The sequence below is a fragment of the Cervus elaphus genome, chromosome 21 (assembly GCF_910594005.1).
Source record: "Cervus elaphus chromosome 21, mCerEla1.1, whole genome shotgun sequence".
In the NCBI taxonomy this organism is placed as follows: domain Eukaryota; kingdom Metazoa; phylum Chordata; class Mammalia; order Artiodactyla; family Cervidae; genus Cervus; species Cervus elaphus.
This window is the reverse complement of record NC_057835.1, coordinates 12,523,663-12,537,617: the sequence shown is the minus strand read 5'-3', so window position 1 is coordinate 12,537,617 and position 13,955 is coordinate 12,523,663. Positions and strand designations below refer to the sequence as shown.

General features: G+C 56.7%; 1 protein-coding gene across 1 annotated transcript in view; it reads right to left on the bottom strand.

The window, feature by feature from the left end:
* Positions 1-12,667, bottom strand: part of NDRG1 (N-myc downstream regulated 1) — a 55,675-nt gene extending 43,008 nt beyond the window's left edge. Inside the window, exons 1-2 of the mRNA XM_043879271.1 lie at positions 12,517-12,667; positions 196-276 (exon numbers count right to left, since the gene is read on the bottom strand). Coding sequence (XP_043735206.1) covers positions 196-258 — 63 coding nt within the window. The 5' untranslated portion in view covers positions 259-276; positions 12,517-12,667. The remainder of the gene's footprint in view (positions 1-195; positions 277-12,516) is intronic.
* Positions 12,668-13,955: the final 1,288 nt, after the last annotated feature.

Here is a 13,955-nt window from a genome sequence, read left to right as displayed (position 1 = left end):
CCTGAACTAAAACCTCCTGGCCTTTTGCAACTGGATAAGGTGACCTGTGGAAACCAGGAAGCAGTGGACATGTGCGTGTGTGTGCGTGGGTGCGCACACGTGTGTGTACATGGATGTGTGTTCCTACTGTGCACACACATATGTCCATGTACGAGTGGGGATGGGAGGGGGCGTATCCAGGGCTTCTCCACTCACCTCCCCTTTCTCCACCAAAGGCTTCACCTCGGCGAGGTCCACGTCCTGCAGCTCCCGAGACATGTCCTTGCTGTCACCCGCCTGCACAGAGACAGAGGCCAGGGGGTCAGCAATTCCGGCTGAGAGGTGTTTCCAGACAGACGCAAACCTGAGACCAGGGAGGGAGCCTTCACTCCCCAGACCAGCAGTTTCTGCCTCCCGCCCTCCACCCCCGGCCCCAGTCTTGTCCCTGGGGATGGAGGGAAGTCTATTTCCTGGTACAGGAAACAGGCTTTTGAACAACTCAGTCGGTAAAGACTCCGCCTGCAATGCGGGAGACTCAAGCTCAATCCCTGGGTCAGGAAGATCACCTGGAGAAGGAAATGGCAACCCACTCCAGTACTCTTGCCTGGAGAATCCCACGGACAGAGGAGCCTGACAAGGCTAAAGGTCCATGGGGTCACAAGAAGTGGATACAACTTAGCCACTAAACCACCATGACACTCAAAACCAGGCCCTGACACCCAGGCCAGACCTACTCACCGTACCAAGGATGGATGTTTCGCTCTGGACTTTAGAAGGAGACCCACGTCGCTGCCACATCCCAAAGTCAGACAGCCCCAGATTGACAAGCAAAAGGGGACAGAAGGTGCCGGAGGCCGGCCACGCGGAGGCATGGCACTAGCTCTCTCCTTCATCCCCAACAGAAGGATGTCTCCAACAGAGGGATGGCCACAGAGACAGCCCGTGCTCATCTCTGGGCAGGGTACTCTGCTCCCTGCTGGGGGTGGAGAGGAGAAGGGACTATCTCAAGCCAAGATGACAGGACCGAGCACTTGGGAAGAGTTTGAAAGAAAAAGGATCTTCAAGGCACAAAGTACTTCTTGAGCCAGAGCGGGGCAGGAAAGCAGGGGTGGGGGCAGAGATCGGGCTGGGCCAGAAGGGGCCTCCAGGCTCTGACGCCAGGAGTTCCAGCAGTGGAAATGCCACCGTAACTGGCCTCCCTGGGCACTGAGGCTTGGGGGTGATAGGTCCTGAGCACACTCCCTCCTGGGGAGCTCAATCAGGGACCTGGAGGCATCAACATTTCTTCTTAGGGGTGAAGAGTCAAGCTGAGAGACTGAAGCGCCCCCCAGTATTGGGGTGAGGTGCAATGAACCCAGAAGGAAGGGTAGGTGGCTGCGGGCAGAGCTGAAGACAGAGTGAAGGAGTAAGTGACGGGAGACCAGGGACCCCCACCAGGTCACAGACCCAGACCTTCTGTGTCGGGAACTGGGTGAAAACCTGCTACTTTCCGGAGTGGGGACCTCACCCCAAACTCTCCATGGCTCCACAGATGTAACAGCCAGACAGAGAGCACAAGTGTCTGAACTTCCAAATTTCAGCTCCTCTGAGAACCCAGCTCCCTGCACCCAAAGGAACCCTCTTTGCAAAACACCTCTCAGGGGTCAGCGGGTGACAGAGCGGGGCCGCCCTGCACCCACCCGCCCCCCAATGCCAGCACGTGGTGCTCTGTGGGCAGATTCCCTGGGACGCTCTGGTCTGAGGCCCCAGTAGATAACCAGCCCCACAAGAATGCCTTTATGCAGCCTCTGGAGTCTAGGCTCCAGAACATTCTGAAAACAAAGTCGGTTTTATATTTGCGAGCATTCCTGGGCGGCTGCCAGCTCGGAGGCAGGCGGCATGAAAAGCCAAGGTCTGCCGGCCTTGCTAGCTCAGCGTGTTCATGGTCCCGAGACCCTGGCCGTGGGACACCTCGCCTACACAGGCCAGGGAGCCTTCCAGAAGCTCACGGCTCTGGCAACGCTAAGAGGAAAAGGACTTCACATGTCACAGGGGCCCCTTCAGAACCCAGGGGTGAAGTCAGGGTCTCCGGCTACCCCTGGGCCTCCACCCCCACCTGCCAGCTCCCCAGGACAGGTAGGCAGCCTACCCGGCTCATTCCCTTCCCTCCCTGTAGCCCTGAGCATCACAACAGACAGAATGAACAGACAGATGCACGGCTTTTATGCAGCCTCACAGCAACTGATCACTCAGATGCGTCTGACTCTGCAATCCCATGGACTGTCACCTGCCAGGTTCCCCTGACCATGGAATTTTCCAGACAAGAATACAGGAGTGGGTTGCCCCTTACTCCTCCGGGGGGATCTTCCCAACCGAGGGATCGAACCTACATCTCGTGTGCCTCCCGTGTTGGCAGGCAGATTCTTTCCCACTGCACCACAGTGTTTGTCCAGACGAGGCCCATGTTTGTGTTTACATTCACTCTTATGTGGTTTAGTAAACCACAGGAGTGATATGCCTTGAAAACAGGTCTACATGTATAAGGGCTCAAGCTTTCAGGCTGCAGCTCAGCCCAGCGTGGTCAAGCCTCCTTGGCTGTCATGACTCTACTGTGATTCCACTGGAGGATCAGCCTTCAACCACCCCCTCACCTTCCCTCAGAACCAGGAAGAGTTCAGGTCCAGCTTTCCTGGCTTCCCAAATATGCTCCCGGAGACATCCCTTTACCCCACACCTTCTCTTCCTCCTACAACTCAGCTTCCCAGACCCCAGGAGACAGCGGCTTGAAAACTGGTAAATCCCCCTTAAACATCAGTATTTGAGAACTGCTCCTTTTCGGAAGCTCGTGTGCTTGGGGCCCTGGGGAGGCTCAGAGAGGGCATCCCAGTTTTTTGTCCAGACGAGGGTGATTCTGTCCCCCCATCTGGCGATGTCCGGAGACATTCTTGATCGGCACGACTGGGAGATGCTACTAGCATCCAGCGGATGTAGGCCAGGGCGGCTGCTGACCACCCCACGGGGGCACAGGGCAGCCCCACAGCAGAATTATCTGGCCCCAGGAGTGAAGGGGCTGAAACGCCCTGGGCCCAGACCAAGAAGCAGCCAGTGAGAACCCCAGGGCTCTGAGGTCTGCAGGGAGACCAGATAAAGCAGAGGACACTCCAGGTTCTCCTGTGCCCTGGGGGATGGGGGTGGGAAGGAGGCGCGGTTCCCGCAGGCCCGGGGCAGCCTGTAGCTGCTAACTGTAACTGGACATGTCCCAACAGGGGAGCTCAGCCAGGACCTCCAGCCAGGTCACTGCCTGCGATTCCCAAGACCGCCCAAACGGGCTGTAGAAGGTGCACCTTGAGCCCCGGGCCCCCCAGGCCCCGCACCCCGCTCTCTGAGCTAGGGTGCTATCTGTAGACTTAGGCCCCTTGAGGCCAGCCCTTAACCCCGTCTCTGTTGCACCCATCAATAAACTTTGCAAACTTTTGTTTCAGAAGCTGGGGGTCTAGAGGAAACCTTATAAGGAAGTTCAATATATAAAACTGTTTTTAAGAAGAAAGCTGACATGTTTTAGATGAAGCAAGAGACACCTCCCAGCAGCCCCTCGTGTTCCCTCTCCTTATCGTCTGCCCCCCACGAGGCAAGACCAGCCCTCAGAGCCCATCTGAGCTCCAGGAAGCACATGCTGTAGGAAGGTTTACTCGGAGGTAGTTTTCCCGCACAGCCGTTGTCATGTGCCAGACACAGAGTGAGTCGAGAAAGGACCTATCACAGCTCCGTGATGAGACCCGACTATGTGACAAGTCAGGCGTAGACGGGAGGTTGACCTGGTTTGGGTGCCAAGGCTGGTGCCTCCGGCCCTGTCCCCTTCAGGCTCCACTCAGAGGGTGCTCACACCTGGGGTCACCCCCCGCAGCCAGCCTGCAGCCCCGCTGGGCTCAACAAGCTGTCTCCCTGGGTTTGAGGCCAAGCACTGGATGCCAAGTCTGCCCTTCTCCATCACCTCCTGCAAAATCCTAGCGCAGAGGGCCCAGGCAGTGCTGCAGGGGGCAGAGGGCTGCAGGCGGCAGTCCTGCAGGGGGCCCGGCCGCACGGGGCATGGTGGTGGGAGCTCGGGTGTCTGACTCCCAGCCCCCCGCGCCATCCTCTAGGGTGGACTCTGTCTCAGCACAGAGGGAAGCCACTCCACACAGGAAATGAGGTCGGGCCAGGCCTCCTTCTGCCAAAACCCCACTCAGGGCACACAACAGGGTTCCAGGTCACAACGCCAGCTGCCAGACTGGTTTATACCACTTCTTCCTTTCCCACCTGCCTGCCCAGAAGGAATTCTGAGAAAATCAATATTGCAGAAGTGAAAGGTAGCCAGGAGTTAGTGGGGTGGGGGGTGGGGGCAGGGGGAAAATCTGAGGGTCATATCTGAACATCACCATTGATTGGCTCTGTGATCTAACCTCCGAGCCTCAGTTTGCTCATCTGTAAAATGGGCATAACAACTCCTGCTCCCGGCGAGTAGTGGGGGGCCGTCAATGCAACCACGGCACACAGAATCGGGCAAACAGCTGCTTCATTAGTCAGTGCACTTCCCTGGTTGCCTCAGAGACCCAGGGCCATTTGTGGGGACATGGTCTGTATTTTAAACATTCTTAGTCCCCGAGTGGCCCAGCAAGGAGGGGACACAGAAAAAAGGTTCAGCAGGTGTCACATGGGTTTCCAGCAATCAGACCCAATGTGCCACCACTGGGGTCAATGAGTAACAAAGGCCCAAGGGGCCGGGGCGGGGAGGCGGGCAGGCAAATACCTTTCCAGTTCAACGGACCCAGGAGCCAGTCAGCAACGAGCTGGACTCCATGGGTTCCAGCAAAGCCAAGACTGAGGTTTGCTCAGAGGAGCGAAGAAGGTGACCTCAGGGGCTGGGAAGGCAGCAGGCGGAGGCATCTCAGGCCATGAGGCCACGTGAGAGATGTTAACCGGTCACCGCGAGAGCAAGGGGACACACGGAGCCTGGGATTCTCAAAAGCCCTGATGCAGCAGCAGGAACCCTGATTAGGGGCCAGGGCGTGGGAACTCTGCCCCTCTCCAGCCACACTCTTCCCAAGTCATTCACCCCCTCCCTGGGCCTCGGCTTCCCATCTACAAAATACGTGGCGTGTGTTCTATGGACACTGTTGTTCTCGTTTAGTCGCTAAGTTGTGTCCAGCTCTTTGTGACCTGCCAGGCTCCTCTGTCCATGGAATTCTCCAAGCAAGAATACCGGAGCAGGGTGCCATTTCCTTCCCCAGAGTATCTTCCCGACCCGGGATCGAACCTGTGTCTCCTGCATTGGCAGGTGGATTTTTTTACTGCTCAGCCACCTGAGAAGCCCTCTATGGACATCACATGGTCCCCAAAACTCAGGACGGATGGGAGCCCAGGCAGGAGGGTGCTGCGTGCAGACAAGAGGGAGGTGCACCCTAGGATGCTATGAGGGTCTCTTGCAGCGTGGCTCTGCTCAGGTCACCTGCCCTGGGAACCTGGAGGGCCCTCTTCTCCCGGCCTCCTCGTCCCTAAGACTGGAGTCCTCCACCAGCTCTGGCATTCCTCCAACAAGCCACCTGGAGGGGGCACATGCCCTTCCTCTTTGGCAAATTCTGCTGGGCCCCTGAAGCCCCTCCAAGGCAGGGGTGGGGGGCGTCTAGCACAGAAACATCCCGGGTGTGCTCTGGGAGCCCCCCGGCCGCACCCACCCTCCACAGACTGTGACAGCAACAAGAATTTCATGGTGCCTCCTAGGCTCCAAACCCCATGCCCACTTTGAGCTTTCCAGTAGCCCTAGGAGGTGGACCCCATCACGTCACCATTCGACGGGGAAATGGAGGCACAGAGAGATTAAGAAATGGACCTCAAGTCACCAAGCATCAAGATGGCACAGTTTTAAAAAAGCAATGTTAAAGGGGACAGTTGACCATGAACCCAGCTTGCTCTAAACAGACACACGTACCGAGTGCCCAGCCCCAGGCAGGAAGTACTAAGGATGGGCCCCATGTTCCTGGGAGACTTCTCCCATGTGGATCAGCTGGCGGAGTCACGTGCTTCTCACGCCACCATGCACAGCCCCCTTGAGGCCCAGCCCACCAGAGGCCCAGGCTGTGGGCAAAGCCCACATTGTAGACATTCTCCCCTCACAACATGCAGAAGGGATCCACCATATTCAATACTTTGAAAAAAAGGTTCATTGCATTATACTATTTGTTCCTCAAGGAGGTCCCTGGGAAAATGTGGACTGGATCACCCCAGCTTACCAGTGGGTAATCTGAGGCTCAAACGCCAAGGCCCGTGTGACTTCCTAAAGGCCTAGCCTCCATCCTACGGAGTGGGTGCAGGTGTGCGGGGCGGGGGCGGGCAGACCACAGCCTCCGGGGTCCTCCAGTGAAGTAGAGAGAGAAGGGAACCAGGAACAACTGTTGATAAGCTTGCATCGATTGTGACTGTCAGCCACTGGCCCAGATTTTGTCCCCTCCAGAACACGCCTAGTTTCCAAGCCACATGAAAGCAGTGTTTTTTTCCAACACACTGGGCTCTTTATAGAACAGAATTTAAAAGGCGGGCAGGGGATCAATGGATGCTGCTGATGTTCACCATAACATCCCCTCCGAGTACAGTCAACTCCAGAAGGTTTGAGAGAACAGTGCCTCGTCTGCCTTAACCTCCAGGAAGGTAGCCTTGGGGTACACCTTGCCTCCCCCACCATGCTATGGACATGCCCTTTGGTCCTTTCTTTGCCAAAGAGATGCTGAAATCAAGCTACCAGGCAGTCCATGGGTTCTCGTGATGTTTTCTGGACCTTCTGAAACCCAAGCCTCCAAGGAGGGTGAAGAAGTCGGTGGCCTTAACTCTCAATGTTTTCCTTATGTAATCAACCTAGTAAACAATATGGCAGGACTCACTGGACCTTCCAGAAAGTTCCCCAGTTGAGGGGAAGGGAGGTAGAAAACAGGGCTTTCAAAAGTCAATAAAATGAAAAAAGACAATCAGAATTCCTTAAGGAAGCCCCGGGTGCTTTTGCTTGGAGGCTGAACCTCAGCAGCATCCAACAGACTGTCTGATATTGAAAGAATAGAAGAGAAATCACTAAAGAGAAGGCACCCCACCCCCTCAGCTGCATCCATTCCCTGGGTGCCAGGCTAGAGACCAAAGGCAACTCCTCTGTCTTGGGCCAGAGCACAGAACTAGCAAGAAGGTCCGTCGTGTATCTGGGACACAATAGCAGGAAGAGGGAGGGCCCGCACGTGGTCCTCGCCCCACCCCCTTCTCCGCAGCGCAACCCAGGACCTTCCTGTCTGTTCTCCGTGGAGGTCTGGCAGCCCAGCCACTTGTCTGGCAGAGAGAAGACCAGACAGTCTGCGGGGACGCGCAAGATAACGAAAGTCTAAAGGAGGATGCTGGGTGGGTGAGAGGCTTTTTCCGTGAATCTGCAAGACAGACACGAGCAGCACTGGATAGTCTGTGAGATAATGTGTGGAAAGCACAGAGACGGAGCCGGGGTTAGCATGGGACGTGGATGCAGATTCCGCCTACACAACCCTTTGTCCCTGAGACGGGACGATTGCCACGCTGACAGAATCTTTCCCCCAGTTGGTCTTGCTGCTCTTACCCTCTGGATGACCTTCCAATCTTTCCTACACAAGAGGGCCCACGGTTATTCCCTTAGTAAATGGAGGTATCCTTTGGACCAACATTGCTTCGCTGGTGGCTCAGACAGTAGAGAAACTGCCTGCAATGCAGGAGACCTGAGTTCGCTCTCTGGGTCGGCAAGATTCCCCGGAGAAGTGAATGGCCACCCAGTCCAGTATTCTTGCCTGGAGAATCCCTACAGAGGAGCTTGGTGGGTTTCAGTCCATGGGGTCACAAAGAGCTGGACATGACTGAGCAGCTATACTACTACTACTTGAACCAATATTAACGGATTGCCTCCTAAGTGCAGGCTCTCTGGTCTGCGGGAAAAGGATAAGTAAGCAGACACAACCCAGAATGATCCAAGAAGGGCACCCAAGCCAATCAGCCTGCCTGGAGGGGAAAGTCAGGGAGGCTTTCTGGAGAAAGCAGGCAAGTTCAATGATTAATAAAAGGGGAGGAAGGGGAGGGTTCCCAGCTAAGAGAGTCCTCAGAATTACCTACCTCTTTAGAATGATTCCCACACTCACATTCAGAGAGGGCTGCCCAGAACCTTCTTAAAGCCAATGGGTGGAGGTGGGGGTAAAGATGGGGGAACAGAATCGAGCCCTGTTCTTCCTTAAAAGCGGTCCCCATCCACCTCTCTAAGCAGATCAGCACACGGGCAGAACGCTTATATATACAGAGCTTTCCACAGGTTTAAGGGGAAAAAAAATCTATAAAACAAAAGATGAAGCCCCCAGATTGCTAAGGAGTCCCCACTTCCTACCACCTCAGTTGGAGGAATGCCTCCTCGGGAATGGAAATGCCTGGAGACGGAGCCCGGGTGGGCAGGGGTTGGCAGATCTTCAGTAAATACACGGTATGAAGATCAGGACTGGGTGGAAGAGAGATCTGTGTGTGGATCCACTCTGTAATCAGGTCTATTCGGCAGCGCCAAGTCAGGTTGCCAGGCTTGCCAGGTTTCTTCTCACAAGGCATCTGCCCCGGAGCACTGGGGTCCACACACTCATGGTCAGAGCCCCCCACTCCTCTAGCACAGCCTGCTCCAACAAGCCTGGACTGGCGCAGCAAGGGCCAAGCGAGTGTCCAGGGAGCTGACCTCCGCTGGCTCCGCAGCAGAGACGGCCAACCTGCCTGTGTCTGTCTCCAAACTCAAAGAGAAAGAAAGGGCAGCGCTGGGCCCAGACTGAGATCAGGGAGTCAGGAAGGGCTGCCTGAAATGAAGCCAAGAAACCAAGTCCAGATTCCAAAGACGGATCAAGGAGGGCCTGGGCAGCCTCAAAGGAGAACGCTGCAGGGAATGGTCCATGGTGGCTCATGGGGAACAGAGCCCCATCACCTGATCCTGGACAAGCAAGGGACCTGCTCAAGCCTCAGTCTTCTGATCTGAGAAATAGCAAGGATGTCTCCTATCTCAAAGGAACAAGGAGATGCCTTGAAATCACAAGGCACTTTAGCCAAATTAAAGCTACTTATTCCAGATTCTGGAGATATGAGAAATGTGGCCCCCGTCTTTCTTTTGCTCTCCCGCAGTCATCATTCTGGAGCAAATATCCTCCTCTCTGGCAGTACATTCTAGCCCAATCCGGCCCAGGAAGCTTTGAAACAATGCAGATCCCTTGCTCATCCCAGACCTACCAGTCCTGGAAATCTGCATTTCAGACAAAGTTCCATTATATTTTTATCCAATCTGCATAAGCCTAGCTTTCTGTAAAAACTTCAAGAAGCAAAACATGAATCCAGCCTTTGCAGGCCCTCCCCAGACAATGCCTTGAGAATGTCATTTGTGGAAATGGTTGACCGTAAGTTTCCTCATGGTGGCCTCACAGGCAAGTACTGTTCTCAACTCTTGCCGTAGATTAACTCAATTAATATTTACATGTCCTGGTGAGACAGTATCTGTTACTCTCAATTTTAAGGGGGGGGGGGCGGGGCGCGGGGCAGTAACTGAGGCCAGAGCTCTGGCTGGCCTCTCTGCGCTTTTCACTCAAGCCTTTTTGCAGTCACCCCAACGTGCCATCATGAAAAAAGAACAAAGGCTTTCAGGTCTGACGCTCTGGGTTCTCAGCTTGCCCCTCCCACTTCCAGTCACATAGCCCACAAGCAAGTCCCTTAAACATTCCTGGCCTTGGTTTCCCCATCCATTCAATGGCGCCAAGACAGTGCAGGCAGAGTTATTGCGAGGATGAGAGGGGCTGTGGGATATAGCTGCTGATTCGGAGAGAGAGAAAGGTCCTGTTCCTTCCCGGCCCCCTCTGCCTGAGTCAGGGCCCCTCCCTGCTAGAATCTTAGATGCTGAGTCATCATCCTGGCTTCCCTTCTGAAGCACAGGGCCTTCTGAGTCACGCTTTGGATGGGATTCTCTGGATCCCAAGGAAGAACTGCAGTTTCAGGCCATCAGAAAAACACAATGAGATCTTTCTTCCCCATCCATGCTGAGGCAGCTCAGGCCAGGAGATTTCAGCGCACTGAGGGCGGGCGGGGTTTTGTTCACATCTGGGGTCCAGCCTGGGCAGCCCAAATCTGGGCCACCACCACTCAGCAGGGCTGCAGCCCTTTCTCACTACGCTGATTCTGCTCCTGTCTCAAGAACTCGTGATTCAGACTGAAAATCAACTGACCCATCAATCACCCACATTCTGTCTGGGAAGTTTCCCCGCCAGAAACGCAGTGAGGATCCAACTCATTTTCTGACAGCAGAAAGTCCATCTCTCAAGACTGGGCCCCCGCTCACCACCTCCCATCACAGCCAGGAGACTCAGACCGACTCCAGGTTTGGCCCCTCCTCGGCAAGTCATTCCCCGCCTTTGGGTCTCAGTGTCCATCTGTCAAGCGGGCAGAAGTTGGACCAGGAACTTGTGTGAATTTTTAATTCCTCCAAATTATTAAACCAACGGATAGCAAGCCTGGATTTGCTTCTCAGGAAAAGAGACCCGAAAAGATCCTCCAAGGTCTCCTTGGAAAGCGCAGTCACATGCTATCACCAAAAATTCAACTGCCTGTGGGATCACAGGGGAATGGGGCCGTTCAATTGATTCAGTGTCTATCTGATCTCCTCCCAAGGGCCTGGCCCTGGGCCAGGTGCCAGGTGCCAAAGCGAGGCAGGCGACACTTTCCTTCTCACTCTAAGGTGCCACAAAGCTATGAAGTCCCAGATCTGGGGACATCCGGCTTCGCTCCTTACCCCAGAGCACTGTCCCTTTAAAGGTATCCTATCACTTCCTGACTACCCCTGTGTCCCCTCCTCCCCTGACCCCCACCCTGGGCCACCCCAACAGTTACCACCACAGAGGGCTGGGGTCTGCACCCTTGTCTGCATTTCTGCCCTGGCTGGGGACCCCCTGAAGCCAGGTGCTGGGGGTTGCATTCTCTGTACCCTGCTTATTTCAGTTCACCTTTGTGAAACTCAGTCAAGATTCCGGCATTTCTATCCAGGAGGAAGCTGGGCTGGAAGGTCTGCCTGGGGACTGCATTTGTTATGGCAAGAACACACTCTGTGTACAGATATTCTGTTCTTTAGGAGGTGAAGTATGGCTGATGGCTAAAGCCCTCCTGACTGGCCACTGGCTGCACTCTTTTCCGAATCTTTCATCTTTCCCAGTAACTCAAAGGAACCCAACAAACTCAAGTGCCCAGGACATCTGGGGAAGAAGAGCGTGGTCTGGGCACAAGACAATCGCGCCCTCCCCCACGAGCTTTGCCTCCCCCACCAGCTGCCGGGCACCTCCCCCCGAACTCCCCGTCCAAGCCACAAGTTGGTGCTGCCCCAGACCTAGAGAGATGTCTGACAGCAGACGCGACAGACGGGCGAGTGGGGGAGGTGGAGCGGAGTAAGGCAAATAGCCACTAAATCCCAGCTTCAGCCACTAATGTGACCCAAGCGGTGACAGCGCGTTTCCCCCGGAGCCCACCACTGTGCACACGCCCTGCCCACGCTGAATCCGAGACCGCGGCGGATCTCCCAGGAAGCGCCGAGCAAATCCAGCTGTTCTCCTCTCCTGGGAGGGCAGGAGAGGCGGGGCCGGGAGGCAGGGGAGAGAAGGAAAGCTGCGGAGAGTGGGCGGAGGCGAAAATGACGCCACTCGAAGCCCCAGCCAGCGCAGGGCGGCCAGATGCCACAAGACCCCGCTGGTCCAGGCCACCTCTTGCGCGCCGCCACAGCGCCCACCCCGGGCCACCTCGGGGGCCGCACCCTGCCCAGCGACGCTCGCCAACCCTCGCTCCCGCGCGTGTCGCTCGCGCTGGGACACTAGGACCCTTCCTCAACACACACGCCCGCGCGCGCTCGCGCGCGCACACAGAAGCGTGCTCCACCCCGACTTCCAGGCTGAATGGGCCCCCGCCCCTCAGACACACACTGGTTGGGGGCAGAGTCTGGGAAGCAGACACACCCACGTCCCCTTCTCGAGCCTCGTCCCTAGCGCCGCTCACCCCTAGGTATCTCCTTTCTACTGGCGCGCTCAATCTTTCCTTCCCCAGACACCCCACTCCAGGAACACACCCCACCTCTACCCTCAATCACACACACTCCTGTCTCGCCTCCTTCCAGGTCCAGCGCGCCCTCAGCCCCGAGGCGCCCATGAGCCGGAAGGGCCTTGGGAAGCAGGGATCAAGGTGTTGGGGCTCTCCACTCCCCACCCCGACCCTCAGGATCCCACTTCCTCAGCTAGGGCAAAGGTGAACCCGGACCTTTTTTCCCTCTTGCTGCCCAATCAAACACCCCCACACCAGCAGTGCTCGCGCCCCCAAAACCCCTCCTGGAGCTCGCCCTCGCGCCACCGGGAAACCGAGCACTTGCAGCTCCGGGAGTGGGGGAGGAGGCGGGTGCTGGCCACAAAAGGTGGTCCAGCAAGAGGCAGGAGCACCCACGGGCGATCGATCCCTCCCCTCCTGGCGGGAAGAGGGCGTCGGGCTTACCTGAGGCAGAGGGAGAAAAGCGAAAAGGACCCGGAGCTAGGCTGGCTGTGCCCAGAGGGAGCGAAGAGAGCGGCGAACAGAGGCGTGCGCTCCCGAGCCGGAGCTGGGAGCCAGACGAGGTTTGTTTATGCCCGGGAGGAGGGCGATTTTATAGGCGCCGCGGCCCCGCCCCCCGCGCCTCGCCCCGCCCCCGCCCCCGGGGCCCACTAGCCGCGGGGACACACCCCTCGCGGCTCCCTCCTCCCCGGCGCTCCTCCCGCTCCCTTGGGCGCGCCTGGCCGTGCTGGGGCAGCGCGCTGGGGGCGCCAGCCCGAGCCGCCGCCTGTTGCGCAAGCCCGCGTGGAGGCGAGGCGGGGAGCGGCTCTCGCGGTCCCAGCGGCCGTTCCGCAGCGCTGTTCCTTTCCTCGTCCGGAAGGCCGGGGCCTGGGCGTGTGCAGCGGGCGTGTGTGCACCGCGGATCCATTTGGGCGTGGGTGCGTGTGCTTGTTCGCGCTCGCGCGTGTGCGTGTGGACTTCCGTGTGTCTCTGTGTGACCGAGTGGCCCCCCTCTCCATCTTAGAGTTTCTTCTTCCGAGTCCCCTTGCGCCACTCCTGGACATCCCTTAGGAGCGACTCCCCCACTTCCTCCGGGTCTTAGATCCCACGTCCCATGTGCTGCCTCCTTTGCTTCCTGGAGACCCGCTCCCTGCGATTCGCACCCCATGACCCCTCCTTGTTGCATAGGCTTTCTGTTGAAACCCAGACTCCCGCTTAATCACGTCCATCTTGCTCAGCCCTTCCTAATGCTTGGGCCCCCTCACCCAACCCCAGTTACCTAGTTCTAAGCCCACCTGCCCTTTCCCGCCCTGCGTCCCTCTCCCCGCCCCCAGAACCCTGGCAGAAAAGGAAGGTTCTCGCTCCTTCCTCCCCTGGTTCCCAGAACTTGTACTGAGCACCCTTTGCGCGCTTAGCCGCCTTGTCTACTGTCTGGTTTGTGACTCCGTGTTCCCAACCCGCTGTGCTTATCAATATCCCCCGTGGAACTTTTTTTTTTTTAGAAGGTACTGGCCAGGGCTCCATCCCAAGATGGTTTGATCAGAATCTCAGGGAGTGCAGCCCAAGAATATTTTAAGAGCTTCCCAGATGGTTCTAATGTGCAACCCGGGTGAGACTCATTGCCCTGGGAGAATATCATTTTATGGATGAATGAAGACCCTACCATTGTCTCCAGACCCCTTGCCCAGACTTGTATTGGCTTGCATCTGCACTCTTCCTCCAGCCCTCTGCCTGATGGTGGTAAACCTCTTTCCTCCACCAGCCCAGGCTTTGCTCAGGACAGGGCCCTGGTTCTCCTTTGTGCATCCCATTGGCCTCCAGGGGCCCTGGTATTTACCTATTCTGTCATTACACAAATATTTATTGAGCCACTGCTTTGAGCCAAGTCCTGTGCTCAGCCGCTG